Source organism: Sinocyclocheilus grahami, unplaced genomic scaffold (genome assembly GCF_001515645.1).
Source record: "Sinocyclocheilus grahami isolate Dianchi unplaced genomic scaffold, SAMN03320097.WGS_v1.1 scaffold161.1, whole genome shotgun sequence".
In the NCBI taxonomy this organism is placed as follows: domain Eukaryota; kingdom Metazoa; phylum Chordata; class Actinopteri; order Cypriniformes; family Cyprinidae; genus Sinocyclocheilus; species Sinocyclocheilus grahami.
In genome coordinates, this window is record NW_015505340.1 from 342,748 (window position 1) to 363,380 (window position 20,633).

A 20,633-nucleotide genomic window follows, 5' to 3' on the forward strand; every position below is an offset into this window, starting at 1 on the left:
CCCAAAAAAAGCTTATACTACTGTTTCAGCTATTAAAATAGTTCAGTTGTTCATGTAATGAAAAAGTGATTATATTTCGTTTCGTTTTTTTTATCAAGTAAATTTAGAAAAACATTTGGAGTATTTTTTGTTCGTTAAATGTAAGTTATTTTGTTTTGTTTTTTGAAGTAAAGGCCAGCGGCAAACAGTGAATTGATCATAGCCTATAGCCTATAGCCTATGTTTGATCAATTTAGCCTTCTCAAATCATCAGGACTTGCCTAAAATAAAATCTATATATAAAACAGTTCAAGTATATCACAATGTTAGTTTAAATGTTTAACCTATATAAATGTGCATATCCAATCGTTTGCGGAAGAGTGGAAGCTGAAGCTCTGCAGCACATGGAGGCGCCAGCGTGATCACTTGCATTTTTTTCTAACAGTGGAAAAAACTTTAAATATGCAGTCATTTTTGCTCATAAAGGTAAGAGTAATACATCATTCTAAACTGTAAAGGGGCTAGTTTTATTTGTGTGCACTCACAATATCAACAAAACGTTGTGCTTTTATAAAATAAAGAAAACAAACGCTTTCTGCCGTCTCGATCTTGAACAGGAGCACTTCACAATGATGAACCTAAACTCAGACAAGTCCGCCCCTGGTTATGTTATTAAAGGAGCAGTTCACACAAAATTACCATATTATGTGTATTTCATTTTATTTTAATTTATTTTATTTAATGCTGTATTTTATTATGTTGTTTCATTTTGATCTTATCTTTCTTATTTTATCTTTTTGTTTTATTTTTATTTTTATCTCTTTTTTATTTTACTTAGTTTAATTTTTCTTATTTTTCCTTTTTAATTTAATTTTATCTTTAGTTTATTGTTGCATATTGTTATTTATTTGATTTTATTATTATAACTAATTTTTTATTTTATTCTATTGTTTATTTTATTTTGTATTTTTATGTTATTTTTAATTGAGCATCTGAAGTACATTAAGTTGAGCCAGTGAGCATTTGTGTGGTATGATATGAAAGTGTTTGCCTGGCGGGTGTTTTCTGGGCGCACATGCTGAAGGTGTGAGAAGCCTCATCTCAAAGATACAGATTGCATTCATGATTACAGAATGAGTCATGTGTGTTTTAAGGACAAAGACATCGATGATTTATTGTTAATGCCAGTGACTGAACTCACATGGCTTCTTGTGAATGTGATACACCTTTAAAGTGCATTTGGCATGTGTCTGTTTTTGTATTCAGCTATTCCTTATATTCTTTTGAAGTCTTTATATTCCTATCTGTTACATTATACAGTGCACATGCTGTTCTGAAATGACTCTTTATAAGCTTAAAATGTGATTTCACCTGCTAAACCAGACCCATTTCTCTGTAGTTGTTGCTGAGGCAGGAAGTTCAGGATGTGGAAGATAAAAGGCTACAATGGCCAATGGGCTGACAGAAGCAAGGTGCGCTGAGTTTAATTACTGAAAAGACTGTAGCAGCAGAATTAGCAGACCCCCCCCCCAGGTCTCCGAGCAGGTCAATTAGCACCCAGCAATGCTGTGAAATACGCCTCCCTCCATCTGCATCTGGCAATGATTACACCTTGCTATTATGTGAGAGGACTTTGTGAAAGCCGTGTTCAGTCTCACACATGGCTAAGCCCCCTTCCTGTGTGTGCAATGTGTGTTTGTACAAATTCACAAATCTACAAGTGTGTAGGCTAAGTGTGAGCTGTGTTTGTGTGTGTGTGCAGCATGTTTGTGGGTGGGCGTGTGTGTGTGTGTGTGTGTGTGTGTGTGTGTGTATGTGTGTGTGTGTGTGTGGATAGTCATATACCATGTTTTAAATCAGTAATAATGACAGGATTGCTGTTTCTGTGGACTGTGGAATTAGAGAGACATTTGTGAATAGTCAGAAATGGTTATTATCTTAAAGAGACATATTGTAGCAGTTATTTGTTTCCTCAAAGTTCACTGACCTGCAGACCTGTCTGTTTCCTGTAAGACCTTCAAGTGTAAATGGCTTTATCATAGGCTTTCCATATTTTAGGCTTTAACATTTATGAGACGGGTGCTGGATACTGAAGAGGTGTTGATATGTAAAGGTTGGATCCAGGCCTAAATGTTTGTGATATGAATTATTCTTCTGATTTTAATTTATTTGACTTTTTTCCCACAAATTAGTGACTTTAAACTTTCAGCTAACTGGTTTAACTATTTGTCATCACTCAAAGATATTTGCAACAGTCCATGCTTACATGTTTTAAAATGTTTTAGGTTAAAAATCTGCACGTTTGCTCTTTATATATTGGCAAAAGGCAAAAAAAAAAAAGATATTCACTGTAGCTATACACTGAAATATTTGGAAACGTTTTTACGCAGACATTGCAAGTAGGGCTGTACGATTAATCGAATGAGATTGTCATGCGCATTTTGATAGTAATGCCGGTTCTGTAATCAGCAGGAAATCATCATCATGTGCTTTCAGATGGAGCAGAATTTAGTACACATAGCTGTAATTCACTGACAAATTACGCAAAAAAAATCGATTCTGAAATCGAAGATATCGTTTGCGATAATGACAGCTGTTTGCATAGCTTATCAGTGAACTACGGCTCTGTGAAGTAAATGCTGCTCCATCTGAAAGCGTGTGAAAATACCACATTTAATAACATATTTTTACTCCAAACTCACTTCATAATGTCAGTGTTTGAAATAAATCCTTCTGTGAGATGATGTGGCTTCTTACACAGAATAAGGCACGCAACATATTTCATAGTATTTAAGCAGTGATAAAGGCATTGCATTATAAATATACTTTATTTTAATGAAAATTATAATAATAAGAACTCAGATAAACTGTATATTGCGATAGTCGTGTGTTTATTAGTCACGTTGAATCAATGAAAGCAGTTGAATCTTCTGTTTATTCAGCTGCAGTGATAGACATTTTCTGGGTTTCTTCTGCGAGGCGTATTTGGAGTTTCAGCACGAGAGCGCCCTCTGGCCTTTGGATGGAGATTTACTGCTGATCACAGAACCGTGCTTCACTGAAAGATACGCATGACAATCGCAGCTTCTGTCGACTCGCAATCTCGATTCCATTCCGATTTATCGTGCAGCCCTAATTGCAAGTAAATTTCACAAATAATGACAAAGAATTGACAAGTAACATTGAATTAAATGTAAAATTTTAAAGTAGAAAGGCTACAATAGTATTTTCTTATAATACATACTGCCGGTAATCTGTTTTATTTTACAATTTAGATTTTTTTTTGCCATATATAAAGATGCTCAAGGCTATGTTGTGAATGTTAAAGTGTATGTATTTGTGCATTCATTCTGTATGATTTCAGTGTCTTGAGATGTGTTAGACAAAGTGTGTACACATTTCCTATAGGTGCAGGTGTGCTCTTGTTTTCTGCTGTTCATTACCATGGCCGATTTATCGTGCAGCCCTAATTGCAAGTAAATTTCACAAATAATGACGAAGAATTGACAAGTAACATTGAATTAAATGTAAAATTTTAAAGTAGAAAGGCTACAATAGTATTTTCTTATAATACATACTGCCGGTAATCTGTTTTATTTTACAATTTAGATTTTTTTTTGCCATATATAAAGATGCTCAAGGCTATGTTGTGAATGTTAAAGTGTATGTATTTGTGCATTCATTCTGTATGATTTCAGTGTCTTGAGATGTGTTAGACAAAGTGTGTACACATTTCCTATAGGTGCAGGTGTGCTCTTGTTTTCTGCTGTTCATTACCATGGGAACCATTTAGTAGAATCACTTCACTTCCTTCTGTAACTCAACTGTCAGTTAGTCATTCTGGAGGGGAGCTCCAGACCACAGGTGCCTCTCCACCTCTACCCACAGTCAAGCTGTGCTAGTTGGCATAGTGATCCGGCAACACTGGTTCAACACTAATTTAGTGGGAGAGAGAGAGAGAGAGTCACGGGGGAGATAAAGAAAGTCACGGGCCACAGAGAACCGATGGAGCGCCACAGACTTCACTCCCCATAGTCCTCCTTCAGCTCTTCAGTATGTGTATGTTTTTTTGCGTCTGCGCTAACACTCTGCGGAGAACCGAGCTTAGAGGATGTGTAATTCGCATTTCAGGGAAGCAATCAAGCATGGCTGTCATTTGCATGAGGCTAATTAGGCACGTGACAAAAGCCCTCTGTTCTCAAGGCGATTATCGAAATATCGTGTGGAGGTCTGCCTGGAGCTCTCCACAAGTCTGCTTTTGAGACACCCAGCCTGGTTAAAAAGTCTCACGGGTGTGATTTTTAAAGGGATTGTTCACCCAAACATGAAAAATCGGGTATTTATTTAATCACCTTTATGTTATTCTATATCTTCTGTATGACTTCAAGTTTGGTGTTTTCCTCTAGTAAACCTATCAGGCTTTTTCATTATATTGAAAAGCGCAGCCAGTATATTATTATTATTATTATTTTTGTGAAACCACAACAGAAGAAAACAAGCCATACAGGTTTGAAATGACATGAGGTTCAGTCAAAGTTTTCATTTTTAGCTGAATACTATTTTACTCTGTCGGCCTGCAGTAAAAAAGTAACACACTTTTAGCATGACATTACTGACTTGTTAACTCCTAGTAAATGTTTTGGTTGATGTTTTACACTGTTTATTTGACAAGGTTCATGTTCTAGGTGTAGCTTGTTACTAAATAAGTTACTAAATACTCACAGTTCATGTGGCAAATTAACAGCAGAGGCCTGTTGCCCTTTTGCAGTGTAGTAATGTTTTATTACCTCACAAAGAGCTGTGAAACAAATATTGCTTTTGTTTCATAGTGGATGTGAAAATCTCAGGGAGAAAAAGGAGAGAATTGGCTGTTTATAGTCCATATGCTGTCGAACTGTAGCAACATAACTAGATTTTCTGAAGAAAAGGTGCCGCCACAATGCTAGAGTGTTCTCAGTGGTTGCCAGGGACTTGGTGTATGGTTGCTAAGGTATTTGTGGTTATAGCATGTTTCTAGCATGGTACTCTGTTGTTTCTTGGATGTTCTGGGTGATCACCTCATTTAGGGATATAGCAAAAACTATATTTAGACTAAATACAACATTTAGTGTAATACAAACATGTAAAAGTTCATTACCATTACCATTCTAGAGGGTTCCTGGTGGTTGTCAGGGACTTGTGGATGCTAAGGTATTCTTGTTATTCTCTTAGTCTCTTTTTTTTATAGTGTAGCGATGTCTGAAGCACAGCTCACACAGAAGTCATTTTCAAATCAAGCAGCTTTCTGTTGGTCAGCTTGGCAAATTCGAGTGATCAGCTTGCAAAATCTGCGCGGGGAAATCTTTCGCCATCACACAGAATTCCTGATCTTATGGATTCCAATTAAAATGACTGGATTTCACAAGGCTTTGAAAATTAATGCGCTAACTAGTGTCTGTTATTTTAAAAAGTTGTAAAAAATTTAAACCAAAAAAAATGTAGGCCTAAACAAAATTTTTGGCCATTTTCATTTTCTTTTAATTTGCTTTGGAGCGATGAAAATTTATTTTAGTTGAGTTTCTGTTTTTCACAGTTATGTTGCAAGATATAATTGCGAGATAAGTTGCTTGCAAGTTTAAAACTTAGGGTTACAAGTTTTAAAACACTAAATATGTCGAGAAAGCTTTTTAAAAAACCTACCTAAGAGACACAAAAAGCAGGAGAGAGATGCTTCCAAGGCTGCGAAGAGAAGCCGTGTCAATTTGCAGTGACACTGTGAAAGATGCCATGAAAATACTTGTGACACTCTTGTAGCTGAGAAACTTGAGGGAAAACCGAGGGGTGGGTAGAGGATGAGCTTGTCCCAGCAGACAGTCAATCAAGCAGTCCTGCATGCTCAGCTGTAGTTATCACACACACACATACGAGAGTGTTGCCTCTGCTGACTCGGCCGCAGTGTCGATGACTGGATGAGCTTTTTTTGAACCACAGATCTGCATCTGTCAAACCTTGTGTAGCTTTGTGTGCGTGACTCCCTGCCAGCGAGTGCGAATCCTCGACTGGACCGAGTGGCAGAGAGCGGCTCATCTTTGTGTTTATAAAAGGAAGATCACAGGCGGTTTGTCTTTGCCAGGAAGTCCTCCTACACTTTCTCCATCGCTTGTATTTACTGACAGGCGACGTGTTGAGTCGGCGCTCATATGTGTTGATTGCTGAAGTTGGTGTTTGTTTTGAGAGACTAGTAGCACTGAAGCAGATAATTGCTCCTTGTTTGTTCTTTAGCACATGAATGAGTCATAATGGATGTCTCCAGGTGAAGATTATTCAACATCATAATCTTCTCAACATAAAGGTCAGACCTAGATACTCAGAAGTGACAGCTCTCTGGTTTGTGTTTATTAGCTGGACTGTACGGCAAAGAGCAGCTCATCGGTTTGTTTTATATTCTGGGAATTGTAGTAGAGGGCAAATATGTGCTTTTATGCCCTTACACTTGAAAACGGAGCCTTTCATTGAGCCCTGAAGGTCACAATGTAATGAAGGGAATTCTAGTAGTAGTAGTTGTTCTGATTGGATTACGTTCCCTTTTGGATTTAGCTCACTCAGTGGCTGTTGTAAAATTTTCTATATGCATTTTCAACATCTTCGTTCATCACCGTGTAATGGCCACATCATCACACTCTGATATTTCTTGTGAAACCTCCCAAACCTGCTCTGCCAGGGCTGTCCATCGAAAGCAGAATGTAATGCCACTTTCTTTTCTTTGCAGCTGTGCAATAACAGTATCATTACTGTGTTAAAATATACAACAAACAATGCTTTTGCTGCTATTATTTAAGTAACTAAAACTGATTTAGAGATTTTGTTTTCAAGGACAACTATATTCTTTCATTTTATTTTTTCTTTTCAGATATATATTTATGAATTAGTCATATTGTGTGTAATGAAAACTATTCTTCACAGATGATTATGGAATATAAAGATATGTTTATATTAGTTTGTTAGTAAATAATAAATGATATTGTTACATTATGCTGCCAAAAGCATAATTTGTTGTCAATATGAAGTATCTAAGCATTCACTTCTTTACCTTTTTAAAATGATTATAAAACAATAATAAAAAAGATTATTCTTGACATATATGAAGATAAAATATTTTAAGAAATTAAAATAAATATAATTTTAAAAGCTTATTGACTTGTTCAAATAAAGTAATATGTAGTTTTATTTAATCAAATACTTATTTAAAGGTGCCGTTGGAGATCTTGGAAAATGCTAACTTTAGCCTGATAGCGAACGTCCCACCCTCCCTGCAATCGCCGTCCAAAGCCACGCCCCCTGAACGCATATATACGCTCACAGACCAGAATACCAGAGACAACATAATATAATTTTAAAAGCTTATTGACTTGTTCAAATAAAGTAATATGTAGTTTTATTTAATCAAATACTTATTTAAAGGTGCCGTAGGAGATCTTGGAAAATGCTAACTTTAGCCTGATAGCGAACGTCCCACCCTCCCTGCAATCGCCGTCCAAAGCCACGCCCCCTGAACGCATATATACGCTCACAGACCAGAATACCAGAGACAACATTACTACAATAGGCTACATCAGCGGTTCCCAATTCCAGTCCTCGCACCCCACCCCTACACCCCACACATTTCATATGTATCTCTTATCACGTGCGATGTTTGTTCTATTCGACCGTAAGTGCCCTGTGAAGTGGACATCACCGGATATTCCGCCAAGATTCTAGTTCGATGCGAGCGTATAAGTTCCATACAAAGGGCATTAAAGTGTGCGAGACGTAAATTTAAATAACGTTAGTATTTACAGAGGTATATTATGTCACACTTCACACTTCTCTAGTAAGTTTCGTCTGTGTGTGCACAGTGCAAATCCGTGAATGAATGTTCCGAAGTGAAGTAAACTTCAATGGATTTCCCCTGCTCAGGGAGTAGGGAGTAATGAACACTGTGTAGAGAGCATGTCAAACGGAACACAATTCATGCACGTAGCTCTCTTCTAATGAGCTGGTTATCTGAATCAGGTGTGTTAAACAGGTCATATGATGTTTCTAAAAAGAACATTATTTGGTGTATTTAATGTAATGAAATGTGTTTATGCGGTTTAAAGTTAAAAAAACACATTATTTTCCACATACTGTACATTATTGTTTCACCTCTATGCCCCGCCTTTCTGAAACAAGTAGATTTTTCCAAAGCTCATCGGTCTGAAAAGCGAGGTGTGCTCTGATTGGCCAGCTATCCAGTGCATTGTGATTGGCCGAATACCTCAAGCGTGTGACGGAACTGTTACGTTGTATTCTACTCTTCCAGGATCCATAAAATGTGCTGCACACAAATGAATATTTGGGTTGAACTGTTTTGGAACATTGTTGTAAATACAACTTAACCACTGATTTCTAGTCGTGTCCTCTTTTGGAAGACCAAACAAAGTAGTTTCGCTTTCACAACGAAACACACGGCGGACTAGAGTAAGGAACGGCCGGCAGATTCGACGAAGGAGCGGCCGGTGGGCTTGCGGCAACCACATGTGATGACCCCGGGCTGGACTCCACTTCGTCCACAGCGCGAAGTTGATGTATTCCCTCAACGACCAGCAGGGATCAGCTCTAGACATGACGAAGCGGATATCGTCCTCTTTTGGAAGGCCAAACAAAGTAGTTTCGCTTTCACAATGAAACACACAGCGCCTTCAGGACATGGCGGCAGCAACAATACTACAGCGAGAATAAAAGTTACGCCTTCTTTCTTTGCGTGAACATTTGTGCGGCGTTATGCAAATCTTCCCACATCGTGACGTAGACATGTGGGGGCGTGTTAGAACGAGCCATTTTAGGTAGGCGTGGTTGACTCTTAACTTTTATAAAGAATATCTCTTTGGATTTGAGACTTTAGTCTTTGTAATGTTTCAGATCTTTTTATGCACCAAGAGCTTGTAACACTTCAAAGAGAAAGGAAAAATTTTAATCGCATCATATGACCCCTTTAACTAAGCGAGACATGGGGCACGAGGACTGGAATTGGGAACCACTGGGCTACATCATGTGTCATTCTTTATAGTACAGTTAGTAAAAGTACTACAATACCAGGAAGGAAGATGAGGTTGTTGATGTTTGTCTGCCATTCTCCTCTGTCTGCACAGCGTACCTGAACGCGCTGATGACGTATCCTGTCTGCGCGAAGCGGGTGCGCAGAGGTATGCTAATACATACGTTTACATGCAGGTAGGAAAGTCAATTAAAAAGCTTGGATCGAGGGTTTTGATTGGATGAACATTTCTTGGTCCTACGCCTTCCACAGAATATATAAATACAGATATATACATTTATACCACTTAACTTAATGATTGCTATCGGGATGTGAAGAGACTTTAAACCAGCATAAAAACAATTTTTCTGAAGACAATCACCTATTGCACCTTTAATTTAAAATAAATAAATACGTATTGCCTAAAGAACATTAAAAGATGACTCAAATGAATCACAAACCATCCAGAAAAAGAAACAGTTCACTAAAATGAATCCTTAGTGCAGTTATTCAATCTTCTCAGTGCAATTTGAGACAGAAAATGGCACTATACAACAGGTTTCATGCTAAACTGAAAACTAACAACAAGTTTAACAATGAAAGCAGTACCTTGTTATTGTTTTGAAAAGTGCTGTTTTTCATTTCTGGTCCCGCCACAAACCTGTAACTAAAGTCTACTAAACAACTTTACTCAAGACAAAAATTGGGGTAGGAGTAAAATGTACAGTCCATCATCACATTTTAAAATCTGTGATTTAAAAAAAATGTAATAATGTGCGACTAATACTGTTGACTTTGTGCTCCAGTTTAGGAGTGGCGCTTTAGACAAATACTAGTCCTCTTCACATTCACCCTCTCCACTTCCCTGTGACCTCCCTCTCCACTGGCTCTGTTTTAGATGAGTGCTAATACTGGCCATCATTTGGAGCACTGCTGTATGTGTGAACTTCCTGCTGTTATTTTTGGCGTGCTTGTTTCCCTTGACATAACACTTACCGCAGTTATGTGGTGACGGAGTTGATGCAGAGTGACCTCCATAAGATCATCGTCTCTCCACAGCCCCTGAGCTCTGACCACGTCAAAGTCTTTCTCTACCAGATCCTCCGAGGTGAGATACACACACACTAAGCCCTTTATTTCAACATTTTATTTCAAAAGTTTCACCCTCAGAGTTCAGACACACACATTCTCTACGCTGAGTCTTTCTTCACCAAATCCCATGGGTACAGAACTACACAGACATTCACACACACCTCTCTACTTCATGTTCCTTACTATCATTTTCACACCAGAGAAAGTGAGGAGGAAGAGATGGACCACTCATAGTGTAAGAATACGAATGGGAGAAACAAGAAGCAGTCGCCTCTTTGATATTTTGTTTACTGTAGGACAGCTGACATGTTTCATCTGATTCATTAGGAATAAGGTTAACTGGTCCCTATAAGACATATAACTTCAGTGTTTTGAAGTGACACAAAGCTTTATTACATCTTAGAGGAAAAATGGTTTAGAAATAAAACGTCTGTTTATATGTCAACTAGATTACATTTCAAACCAAGAGACCTGTACAGCATAACAGCGCAGTCTGCTTCATATCAATACAGTTTGTGTCCACAAAATGTCTTTAATGACTGATGTATATGTTGTGTCCGCAGGACTGAAGTATCTACACTCAGCTGGCATTTTGCACAGAGACATTAAACCTGGTAACCTGTTGGTCAACAGCAACTGTGTGCTTAAGGTTAGTGAAATACTAGTCAAATTTTTGATGCGTTGACGATTCTTCCTATTCTCGATTTTGCTTCAGTGGTTATTTTTAGAAATTGACCCTGTAGTTGGACTCTTAAGACAGTTGTTTATATCAATTATTTTATTTAAAATCTAGCAAACTTCTCATATATATATATATATATATATATATATATGTTTATATAAGGTTTCCATAAAATTTCAAAAAAATTCAGAAATTATATTTTAAATCGAGTTTAAAATTTAAAATCGAATTTGCTGAACAAGTTTTCAGCATTAATGTTTTACTGTATTTTTTATCAAATGAATGTAGTCTTTGCAAGTATAAGATTTTTTTAAACAATTACAATTTTAAATGTAATTTTAGTACTTCAACTTTTACTTTGTTAGTTGCATTTCAGTTTTTAAGTTTTAGTTTTTCATTAATATTGATATTTTATTTTAAATCTACAATATATATATTTTTATTTCAATTAATGGAAATAACAGTATGATACTAAACAGTCAGGTGACTGAATAATTGGCTCAAAGTGACAATTTTGGTCTCAAACACACAGCTATTTTTTATTATATAATTGTAAAATGTGTAATTTGGATGTAAAAGCTAATGATAAGTCTAAGAAATGAAAAGAAATCTATCTATATATGCAGGTACTGTTTAAGTTTTATGGTACTGGTTTCTTTTGTCTCTGTGCTCTCCTGCTGTTTTAGCATTATGTACTGTAGCCCATGGGCCTTGAATTCTGTCTTTATAATTCCTTTTTTCCGAAAAGCAAGGACGCCTCATATCTGTCTGGCCAGGCCAGGTCTACAGCGCCAGCGTACACACACTAACACACAATCTCTGACTCCAGGGGGTCAGGGCCCCTTTGGGATTGATTCATCTGCTCGGTTCCTGACATAAATCTTCATTTTGGATCCCATAGAGAGAGCCCAGCTGCAAAAGTGAAAGCAAGGTTGATATGGGAGATACAGAAAGAGAGAGAGAGATAAAGAAAAAGAGAAATTCTCTGTGTTTGTGCGTGCTGACTTCACCCAGCAGCATGAGAAATGTGCTTGAGGGGAGAACTGGAATAGATTGTGCTATTGGACCACAGAGAGCGAATCATTTAGCATGCGCTGCTTCATTTAGCCACATTTCCGAAAAAGAAGAATGTTTCTCTCATGTAGCTATTATATGTGAGACCTTATCTTATGGCCATGTCCTGCAATCAAACACACTCAAGTCTGATTTAGGTTCAAATTTGATTTATTTTATATCCATAACATGTTTACTATTATTAGTGTGTGCTCTGAGACTCTTTAATATGCAGATAATTGAGCACACTCCTAACCATATGTATTACATTTCATTATGTACCATGAACAAATTTCACAGACTTATCTTTAGCTGTTCTTTCAGATTACACATTTTAAAATTATATAATATAGATGGATGGATGGATAGATAGATATAGTAACACCTTGGCAGCTTGTCACTCTTTCCTTAAATGGTGGTGTTTTACTTGAATGGCATGTAAGAAGACACAAGGAATTTTTCAATAAAGTGCATGTTTAAATGTTGCTTGCAGGATTTGAATTCATCTTGTGGGAATGCATAAAATTAGGCCTCTGGGAAAAACTGGGTGGAGCTACTTAGGTAAATTGTTAGTAATGCATGATAAGCCCTTTTGTGCCTTCTTTCTAAGAGTGGGTGGAGAGAAGAGGCCGAGATATTTTTCTCATTTATTTATTTCCCAGGAGCACTCAAGCAGCTCAAGATGATTGGAAATTGGGACTTGTGTTTATAGCGCTTTTATTGTTTATCTGTTTGATTAAAAGGTGAATGATCCTCTCCATGTAATTGTGGTTTTATTGCATAATTTATTGTAAAAAAAAATTCTTTTCCATGCTTGTCAATAAATGTACACCTCAGACTTTACTCATCAACCTATTAAGTGTGTAAATAATCCTAAATTCTGCACAGATTTGTGACTTTGGCCTGGCAAGAGTGGAGGAGCTGGACGAGTCGCGTCACATGACCCAGGAGGTGGTGACGCAGTACTACAGAGCGCCAGAGATCCTGATGGGGAGCAGGCACTATTCCAACGCCATCGACATCTGGTCTGTGGGCTGCATCTTTGCCGAGCTGCTTGGCCGACGAATCCTCTTCCAGGCTCAGAGTCCCATCCAACAGGTATTCACCTACGCTCGTGTTCAGCACTCGATCTGTAGACAGAAACCTGCCTTTTCACACATGTGAACATGTTCCTGTATCAACATTAGTTATTGTTCTTGGAACAACATTCTTATCAGAACCTTCTGATTTTTGGTGTAGGTGAAGGTGAACATCCAGGACATTATGTCTTTGATATTGATCTCTTTTCCTAAACTCACAGACTGATTTAAGGGAAACGTCTTAACTGCTCTCTTTGTGGTATTTGTGAATCATTGTAGATTTTGGATCATTTGGCCTCTCAGATGTGTTAAGTAGAACCTTCTTTATCAGGGTCCAGAATTAACACTCAGCAAGCGCCAAAAGAGTCAAAATTGGCTTTGGCGAGTAAACAAAAAGCTTTCTAACCAATTTGGCTTCTAACTTCCCTAGGAACTGCAGCATATTGCATGGATTAAATTGCAAGAACTGAAGCCTCGCCTTTTTTGTCTGACATAAATTATGTGACTCAAGCAAATGAATAAGCTGTTAAAGCTTTCTTTTCATAGAGATTCTCTTGTTTACATTCTGACAGCTTTTACCTACTTAAAATGTGCATTATAGCATTTTGTTTTTCTCCAGAAGTCTATGTGGTGAAATATTGCTCACATTAAGCCACTAAAAATATTGTGTATATGACAACTGGCGCTGTTCATCACAAATATACAGTAGTAAATATACTGTAAATATATTTTTAATTCAGAATACAGCTTTCATGACCAGTAAGAAGTATTTTCTGTACATTTATGGTGTTAATTATTTATATTTAATTCTCCATTCATTTGCCATTCATTTTGGAGCCATTACTCAATCTGGTATTGTTTGGATTCTTATTTTTTTTCCTTAAAACTAAAAAGAATTTAATAGAATGGTTTGATATTTAATAATTCAATAAAAGTTACATTAGTAGTGCTATTATAGATAAAAGGCTTTGTAACATTCTTAGTGAAAACAGAAAATCTTGGACACTGATGCTAAACATGTGACCTTAACATACAGTATTTTTGGCAAATGTTGTACAGCCATGCTAATGAGCGAGCGGGGGCTGCTCAAGGCTCTGTTGAACTGAAGCCCCAGTGTGGCCATGACCCAGAAGCCCTCTGTCCTCCATGGCTGTGTGTTTGCAGCTCAGACAGCATGTCTCTAGCTTTCACACATGCACAGAGGCCTCTACTATTATGTTGTTCAGAGTCTGTGTGATGCAAGTAAGAAATTATTTGAGAAGTACATTTACAGACACACTTTTTATTTTTATGTATTTCACACAGAAGAATATGAGCCATATGTTCTAATAATACTGGCCCTGCAGTGTGTCAGAGACTCTGGGACTGGCTGTTCCTCAGTGTGTGTGTGTGTGCGTGTGTGTCCACACAGCCCTGAATGTGCACCGACAGCACATCGACATCCCCTTTAAGGCTCATTAAATTCTCTCCAGTAAAGAATTTGATTTACTTGAACATGGTTCTGCTCCAGTTTGTTAATATACAGATCATGAACATTTATCTAGTTTCTTATTTTTCCCTTTGTCCTTCTCCGACTCTTTTATTATATTCAGTTATTTTGTGTTTTAAATCAGAACTTTCTATTTATGGTTATTTATTTACATTAGTTTATGTCACATCCTTCTGAGACCCAACTGTTTTATGATGCCATATGGTGTTTAGAACCAAAGTAAATTGCAAAAATAATTGTTATATTAAGTGTTATTTATTATTATTAAATTTATTGTTTAGCATATTTGTCACATCCCTAAACATGTGGTATTCCTGAAAAGCAAAAAAAAAAAAAAACATTTACTACAGTGGCTAAAAATTTAATTCCTGGATTTCAGGAGAATATATGCTCATAAAGTCTTGTTTTATACATCTTTTTTACAGCACTCATCTGCTCTTCCTTTTCTTGTTATATACTAGCTGGACTTGATCACAGATCTGCTGGGGACTCCGTCTCTGGAGGCCATGAGGACGGCGTGTGAGGGGGCCAGAGCTCACATCCTGAGAGGACCACATAAACAGGTGAGTCTGAAATCGAACAATGTCCCAAAAACTAGACACATGGTGTTTGGAGCAACATCAAGAAAGACAATGACTCAAACTTCACATGAAACACAAAAAAATGAATTATGAAACAAACAGAACAATGTAATTATGAAAATAATGAAATAATAATATGGAAAATAATAATACGGCTTGTCTGTGGTTTTTATGTGTAAAAATAATTTTTTTATCTCCAGTTTAAAATGCAGAGATACTAGGGCGGGGCTATCTGTTTGTCCAGCCAATGGCAGGTGGGGAGTGTGTTTGGGAAAAGGTTTTTTTTTTATCATTCTTTTTTCAGTTACTAGTGGCTCACAAGTCGCACACTTCAGATTTTATCTGCTGCTGTATTCCTTTAATGTGTCATTATGAATTTATGAAAGTCTAGAAATTGTTTTTCCATCTCCAAGTGCCTTTTGGTTCCTTTGCAGCTCATTTGATAAACTGAAAAGCTCATGGTTTTGAGTATATAGAAAGCTGTTCTCAGTGTGCAAGTGGGAATATGTGCATGTTTGTGAGTGTGTATGTGTGATTCGGTGCTGGGTGTTGGCTCTGTGGCTCTAGACAGCTACGCTGAGAAGGCGATACCCTGCAGTGAACAGGAACTGTAGCGCAAGGACTGTGGACCTTTGCTTCCTGCTCTGCATCGACCTGATGCCTGGTGACTCACCAAGAAGCCCGCCTCCTTTGCACACATGCATACAGACATGCACCTGCTAGGCTAGAGAAAGTCTTTACCATTTAGGCCTATATGTGAAGAGGCACTTGTTTCTCCAGTCAACATTCGCCAGCCTTAATCCCAGCCAACTACCCACACACACTCATACTGACATTTGGCTGACCTTGTCACTCGACGCTGCCTCCTGTGTGTGGTCGACCGGCCCTAGAGCAGGATGTTTAATCATGTAGATCAGCTGAGCTTCCCGTTACATGTAGCAGGTTTTGGAGACTGAAAGAACTGGGGTCTCTGTGGGGTATTGTGATGACACCATTCTTCAAGGGTCTGATCATGTGTCTGGGTCAGTGTTTTCTACTGCATTCTGTTTTTAGGTAATTGATGTATAACTTGTCTATTAATAATAATAATAATAATAATAATAATAATAGTTGATGTTGTTATTGTATAATGAGTATAAATATAATAAAATATTATTTATTATTATTATTATTATTATTTATCTGGTAATATTGACTATTATTTTGTTATAATAAATAACAATTATATAATAAATACAATAAAATATTATTTATCTGGTAACTTATTACCTATTTATCATCTATTATTTTATTTACTATACTATTATTATTATAAATTATTATATTTATGATGATATTATTATTATTAAGGTATAATGAGTAAACATATATAATAAAATATTATTATAATTTATTATTATTTGTGTGGTAACAATAATATTTACTATTATTTTGTATAATAAATACAAATATTATTTGTCTGATAACTTATTACCTATTTATCATCTATTATTTTATTTTGTATAATAAATACAAATATTATAATATCTAATTTATCTGATAACTTTTTATTAGCTATTTATCATCTGATGTTTTTATTTACTACTATTTTTATCATTATTATAAATTATTATATTTTATGATGATTATTAAGAATGATATTATAATACATTAAATAAATTAATTAATTTGCAAATGTTTGTCAAAATGATTTTTTTTTTACTATTTATACTATATGAATAACTTGGGCTATGTAACATACGTTTTTGTATTAAATGTTATTTCTTTTTTATTATTTAAATGTTCATATCTTAAAAATCTTTAGCAGTAGTTAAAAACTTGAACTACTTAATGCCATATAAACGTCTTGCCTGTAAGTGAGTCAAATGTTAACTACTATGACAGTTTTACTAAAAATAAATGTTGTTCGTTTTTGAGTAGAAAAACATGTTGTCTGTTCAGACGGCAAACTCTAAATAGAATTTCTTTTACCAAACTCTCTCAAAAGGCAGGTTTTAAGAGTCCTAAAAGACACTTTAGTTATAAACAGTATTTTCGTTTACTTAAATGTTATAACCAATCTGTGTGAACGCAACCGGAGCAGGATGTGTAATCAAGCTCTTATGGACCTGTTTTGTTCTCTTTATAGATAACTATGCTTTTAGTCACCGTTTGATGGGGGAAGGTTGGAGAAGTCAAGGCAATGAAAAGCTTTTAGATGGCTAAGGTGGCTTTACAATCAGACTCCACATTGCTGGAGTCTTAATGACTGGTGAATATGGCATACCAGACCTCCACCTCCACTTTTGTGAAGGTGAAGAGCTTATCAAGAAGGCTTTTGAGTGAAAAAGATGGCAGAGAGAGGAGCAGGTCTCCAGAGAGTCTGGCAGAGCGATTTCAAGAGGCATTTCAGCGTAGTTCTCAACAACAGTGGTGGGAGATGTGGTATGCTTTAATGCCAGTGCTCAAGATAGAGACAGTCGCTCAGGATTTGGCTGAGTGGATAGGCGGGAGGGAGAACGAGACCAGGTTTGTCCGATAGAGAGCAGGACTTGTGAGATCTATATAGAGGTCTGACTCTTAAGATCAACTTGGCTGCCTCCACAGGGGACCTCATTACTTCTATTAATTTTGCAAGGCTCTTACCATCACTAGAAAGAGAGGAAGCTTTTAGCCTCTGCTGGAGTGGGAGGATATAAAGAGACCCTACCTTAACTGTCATATAGACAGAGAGAAAGAAAGTGAGAGGTTGTGGTGTATCTGCTCTATTGCAAAGTTCAGCATAGGTTGTGTTTTGGATGCTAGTGTGTTTGTGTCCTTACCAGGCTTCTTAACTAGCTTAACCAGCAAGTGCGCATTTGTCAATCAGCTTTAACAGAAAGGCGACATTGGTTAATCAAGGACCTCTTCCTATAAGAAATACAAGCAATAAACAAGATCCCTTTAAAGGTGACATATCATGAAAATCTGACTTTTCCAGGTTTTAAGTGCTATAATCAGGTCCCCGGTGCATCTACCAACCAAGGAAACGTGAAAAAGATTAACCCAGTAACTTTGTTTTGGTAAGCCTTTTTCTGCAAGGGTCTGAGAAAACGAGCGTGTCTGATTTCGCTCCCTTGGTGACGTTGCAAAGGGATCTCATTATAATATTACCGCACCTTATTTTGTAAGTTTCCACCCACGGCGCCGTCATTGTGTTTTCGCAAGCGACAACGGTGTACCAGCTCTAATGCCATGGCGAAAATTTGAGCAAAACATACTTACTGTTCTGCCTTTGTCTGCACAGACCAGCACAGAACACTATTTAGATCTAAAATAAGCATGCGATTTATTTCCCAGCAGTTTACCTTCACAGACATAACCGACTGTATTTGTAACTTGTGTGTTTTTAACGTAAACTTGTGTGTGAATGAGAACTTAGTTTAAGCGTTTTTCTGCTTCCACTCAAAATAGGCATTTTCAAAATGATCTGTGGAGTATTTTGAGCTGAAACTTCACAGACACATTCTGGGGACACCAGAGACGTATATTACATATTGTAAAAGGGGGCATAATATGTCTCTTTTAATATAATTTGTTCCTCCTTGGCAACAATTAAGTTGAAGATTATATGTAGACTTCTGCATCAAGTCAACATGAAATCACACTTGACCCAATTTAGTTCACTTAAAATTTTAATTATTATTGAAAATAATAATTTTTCATAATTGTATTATTTAATATTTTTATTATTTTATTATAGAATCATCTATAATAATAATAATAAAAATACTACTACTACTAATAATAATAATTGTTATTATTATTATTGTTATTAAAATATAATAATAATTATTGTAATGTTTTAATTATTAGTTGTATTATTAATAATATTGGATCGAATTGTTATGCAATTATTAATTATGCAATTATCACCTCTTCCCATTAAAACTTTTCTCTTTTTTTGAAGTAACTCATCTTGGTTACTGCAAATATAGTTATAAATAATTATAAAATTAAATCATATTATTAATATCATTATTATTATTGTATGAGTTATAAATAAACAACTAATTAAATTACTTATAATTTATTATTGTATTATTAATTACAAATAATTATTTAATATTAGTATAATATTTTTTTTTTTACTATTTATAATATATAAATATCCCATGCTATTTAACATACACTTTTATATGAATTGAACTGCACTGGTCATGCTGTATGTTTGATTTTGTGTGCAGTTGGGTGAAGACAACACAATAGAAACACATGTTGACTGCAAACCTTGGTAGGAGAAACACCTTTGACAAAACTGATACTTCTAATTTATTATGCTAGTGCCTCCCCTGCCCATTAAAACTTTGCTCTTGTTGGTCGTAGGCAGAGTGAGTGGAGTGGAGTGGAGCTCACATACCCTGGTCGTAAGTCACCTGAATGTGGTTCCACCACCTGTCTGCTGTGGATGTAAAAGCCAGCAGGGAGCTCTTGGAAACAGATGTATGCTCGGGTCCATGCTGATTTTTCCGCTTTAGCAGAGAGGCAACATGATCAAATTTCCACCTACACGCTCTCCCACAGCACATACATGCACAAACACTCGGGTCAGAAAGTGATGACCCCAGTGCTGGGTGGGCTTACAGTAAGCAGGGAGAATGAGGAGAGGGGGTGTTGTTTAATGGCTTTAGGGGGTCTTGCATGCTGACCGAGTGCAGAGCTGGAGCAGATGTGGCCCATCCCACGTCACCAGGGGCTGCGTAGCCTGATGTCTGCCCCAAACTGAACTCTGTGGCACCTGCTAACAGATGGTGGACGTTTTATTTTCCCCTCTTGGTGCTACAGCGCCACGTAATAACCAGTGTTCGGTTATTGAGGCAGGCACAGTTTTTTTTTTTGTTGCAAATTCATGCTATTCAGCCGATGAATCATTGACTATTTCCTGTGTGATAAATTAACACAACGGGACATCAGATGTAAAATGCACTGCAAAAAAAAAACATGTATTTTGTCACTTTAACCTTAAAAAGTCTAATAAAATTATGCTAGTATCATTAGTACAAGACGAGACAAAAGTCTTAATATTGTATAGAGTTTTGCTTTTTAGTTGAACTGTCTTTTTTGTCAATGTATATATATAATTATTAAGAATAAATGAGCCATGTATATGATTAATCATACAGTACATGCACTTTTCTTCATTGATTTTACTTTATGCACTTTAAATAGTTTGAAAATACAATAGGAGAAAAGGGAATTTTAAGTAGAGTATTTTAAGATTGTTAATATTCATATTGATATTCATGTTCTTAATAACATTTTTATTAACAAATATATACATTTATTAAAATAAATAAACCTGTTTAAAATTTATTTTAGTATCTGAGATCTTAGTTTTTATTAATATTTTGAATCAGTTCAGAATCAGTATATGTATATTCTGTTTCATTTTAATTTTAGTGAAATATGTATAGTTCATTTTTATTTCAGTTTTAGTTATTTTAGTACATCAAGTTAAAGTAAATTAAAATGAGAAATGTGCCTTGGCAACTAGCTGAAATCATTTTTTTTATATTTTATTTTATTTCAAGTAACGAAAATGTTTTTTATGGTCTTAGTTTTAGTTTCAGTTAACTATAATAACCTTTTTTGCAACTTTACAGTATGTCAAGCAAAATTCCTACCC

At 36.2% G+C, this 20,633-nt stretch overlaps 1 protein-coding gene across 1 annotated transcript in view; it reads left to right on the forward strand.

Moving 5' to 3' along the window:
- Positions 1-20,633, forward strand: part of LOC107592924 (serine/threonine-protein kinase NLK) — a 41,002-nt gene that overhangs the window by 9,294 nt on the left and 11,075 nt on the right. Inside the window, exons 3-6 of the mRNA XM_016282507.1 lie at positions 10,015-10,121; positions 10,669-10,754; positions 12,729-12,938; positions 14,870-14,971. Coding sequence (XP_016137993.1) covers positions 10,015-10,121; positions 10,669-10,754; positions 12,729-12,938; positions 14,870-14,971 — 505 coding nt within the window. The remainder of the gene's footprint in view (positions 1-10,014; positions 10,122-10,668; positions 10,755-12,728; positions 12,939-14,869; positions 14,972-20,633) is intronic.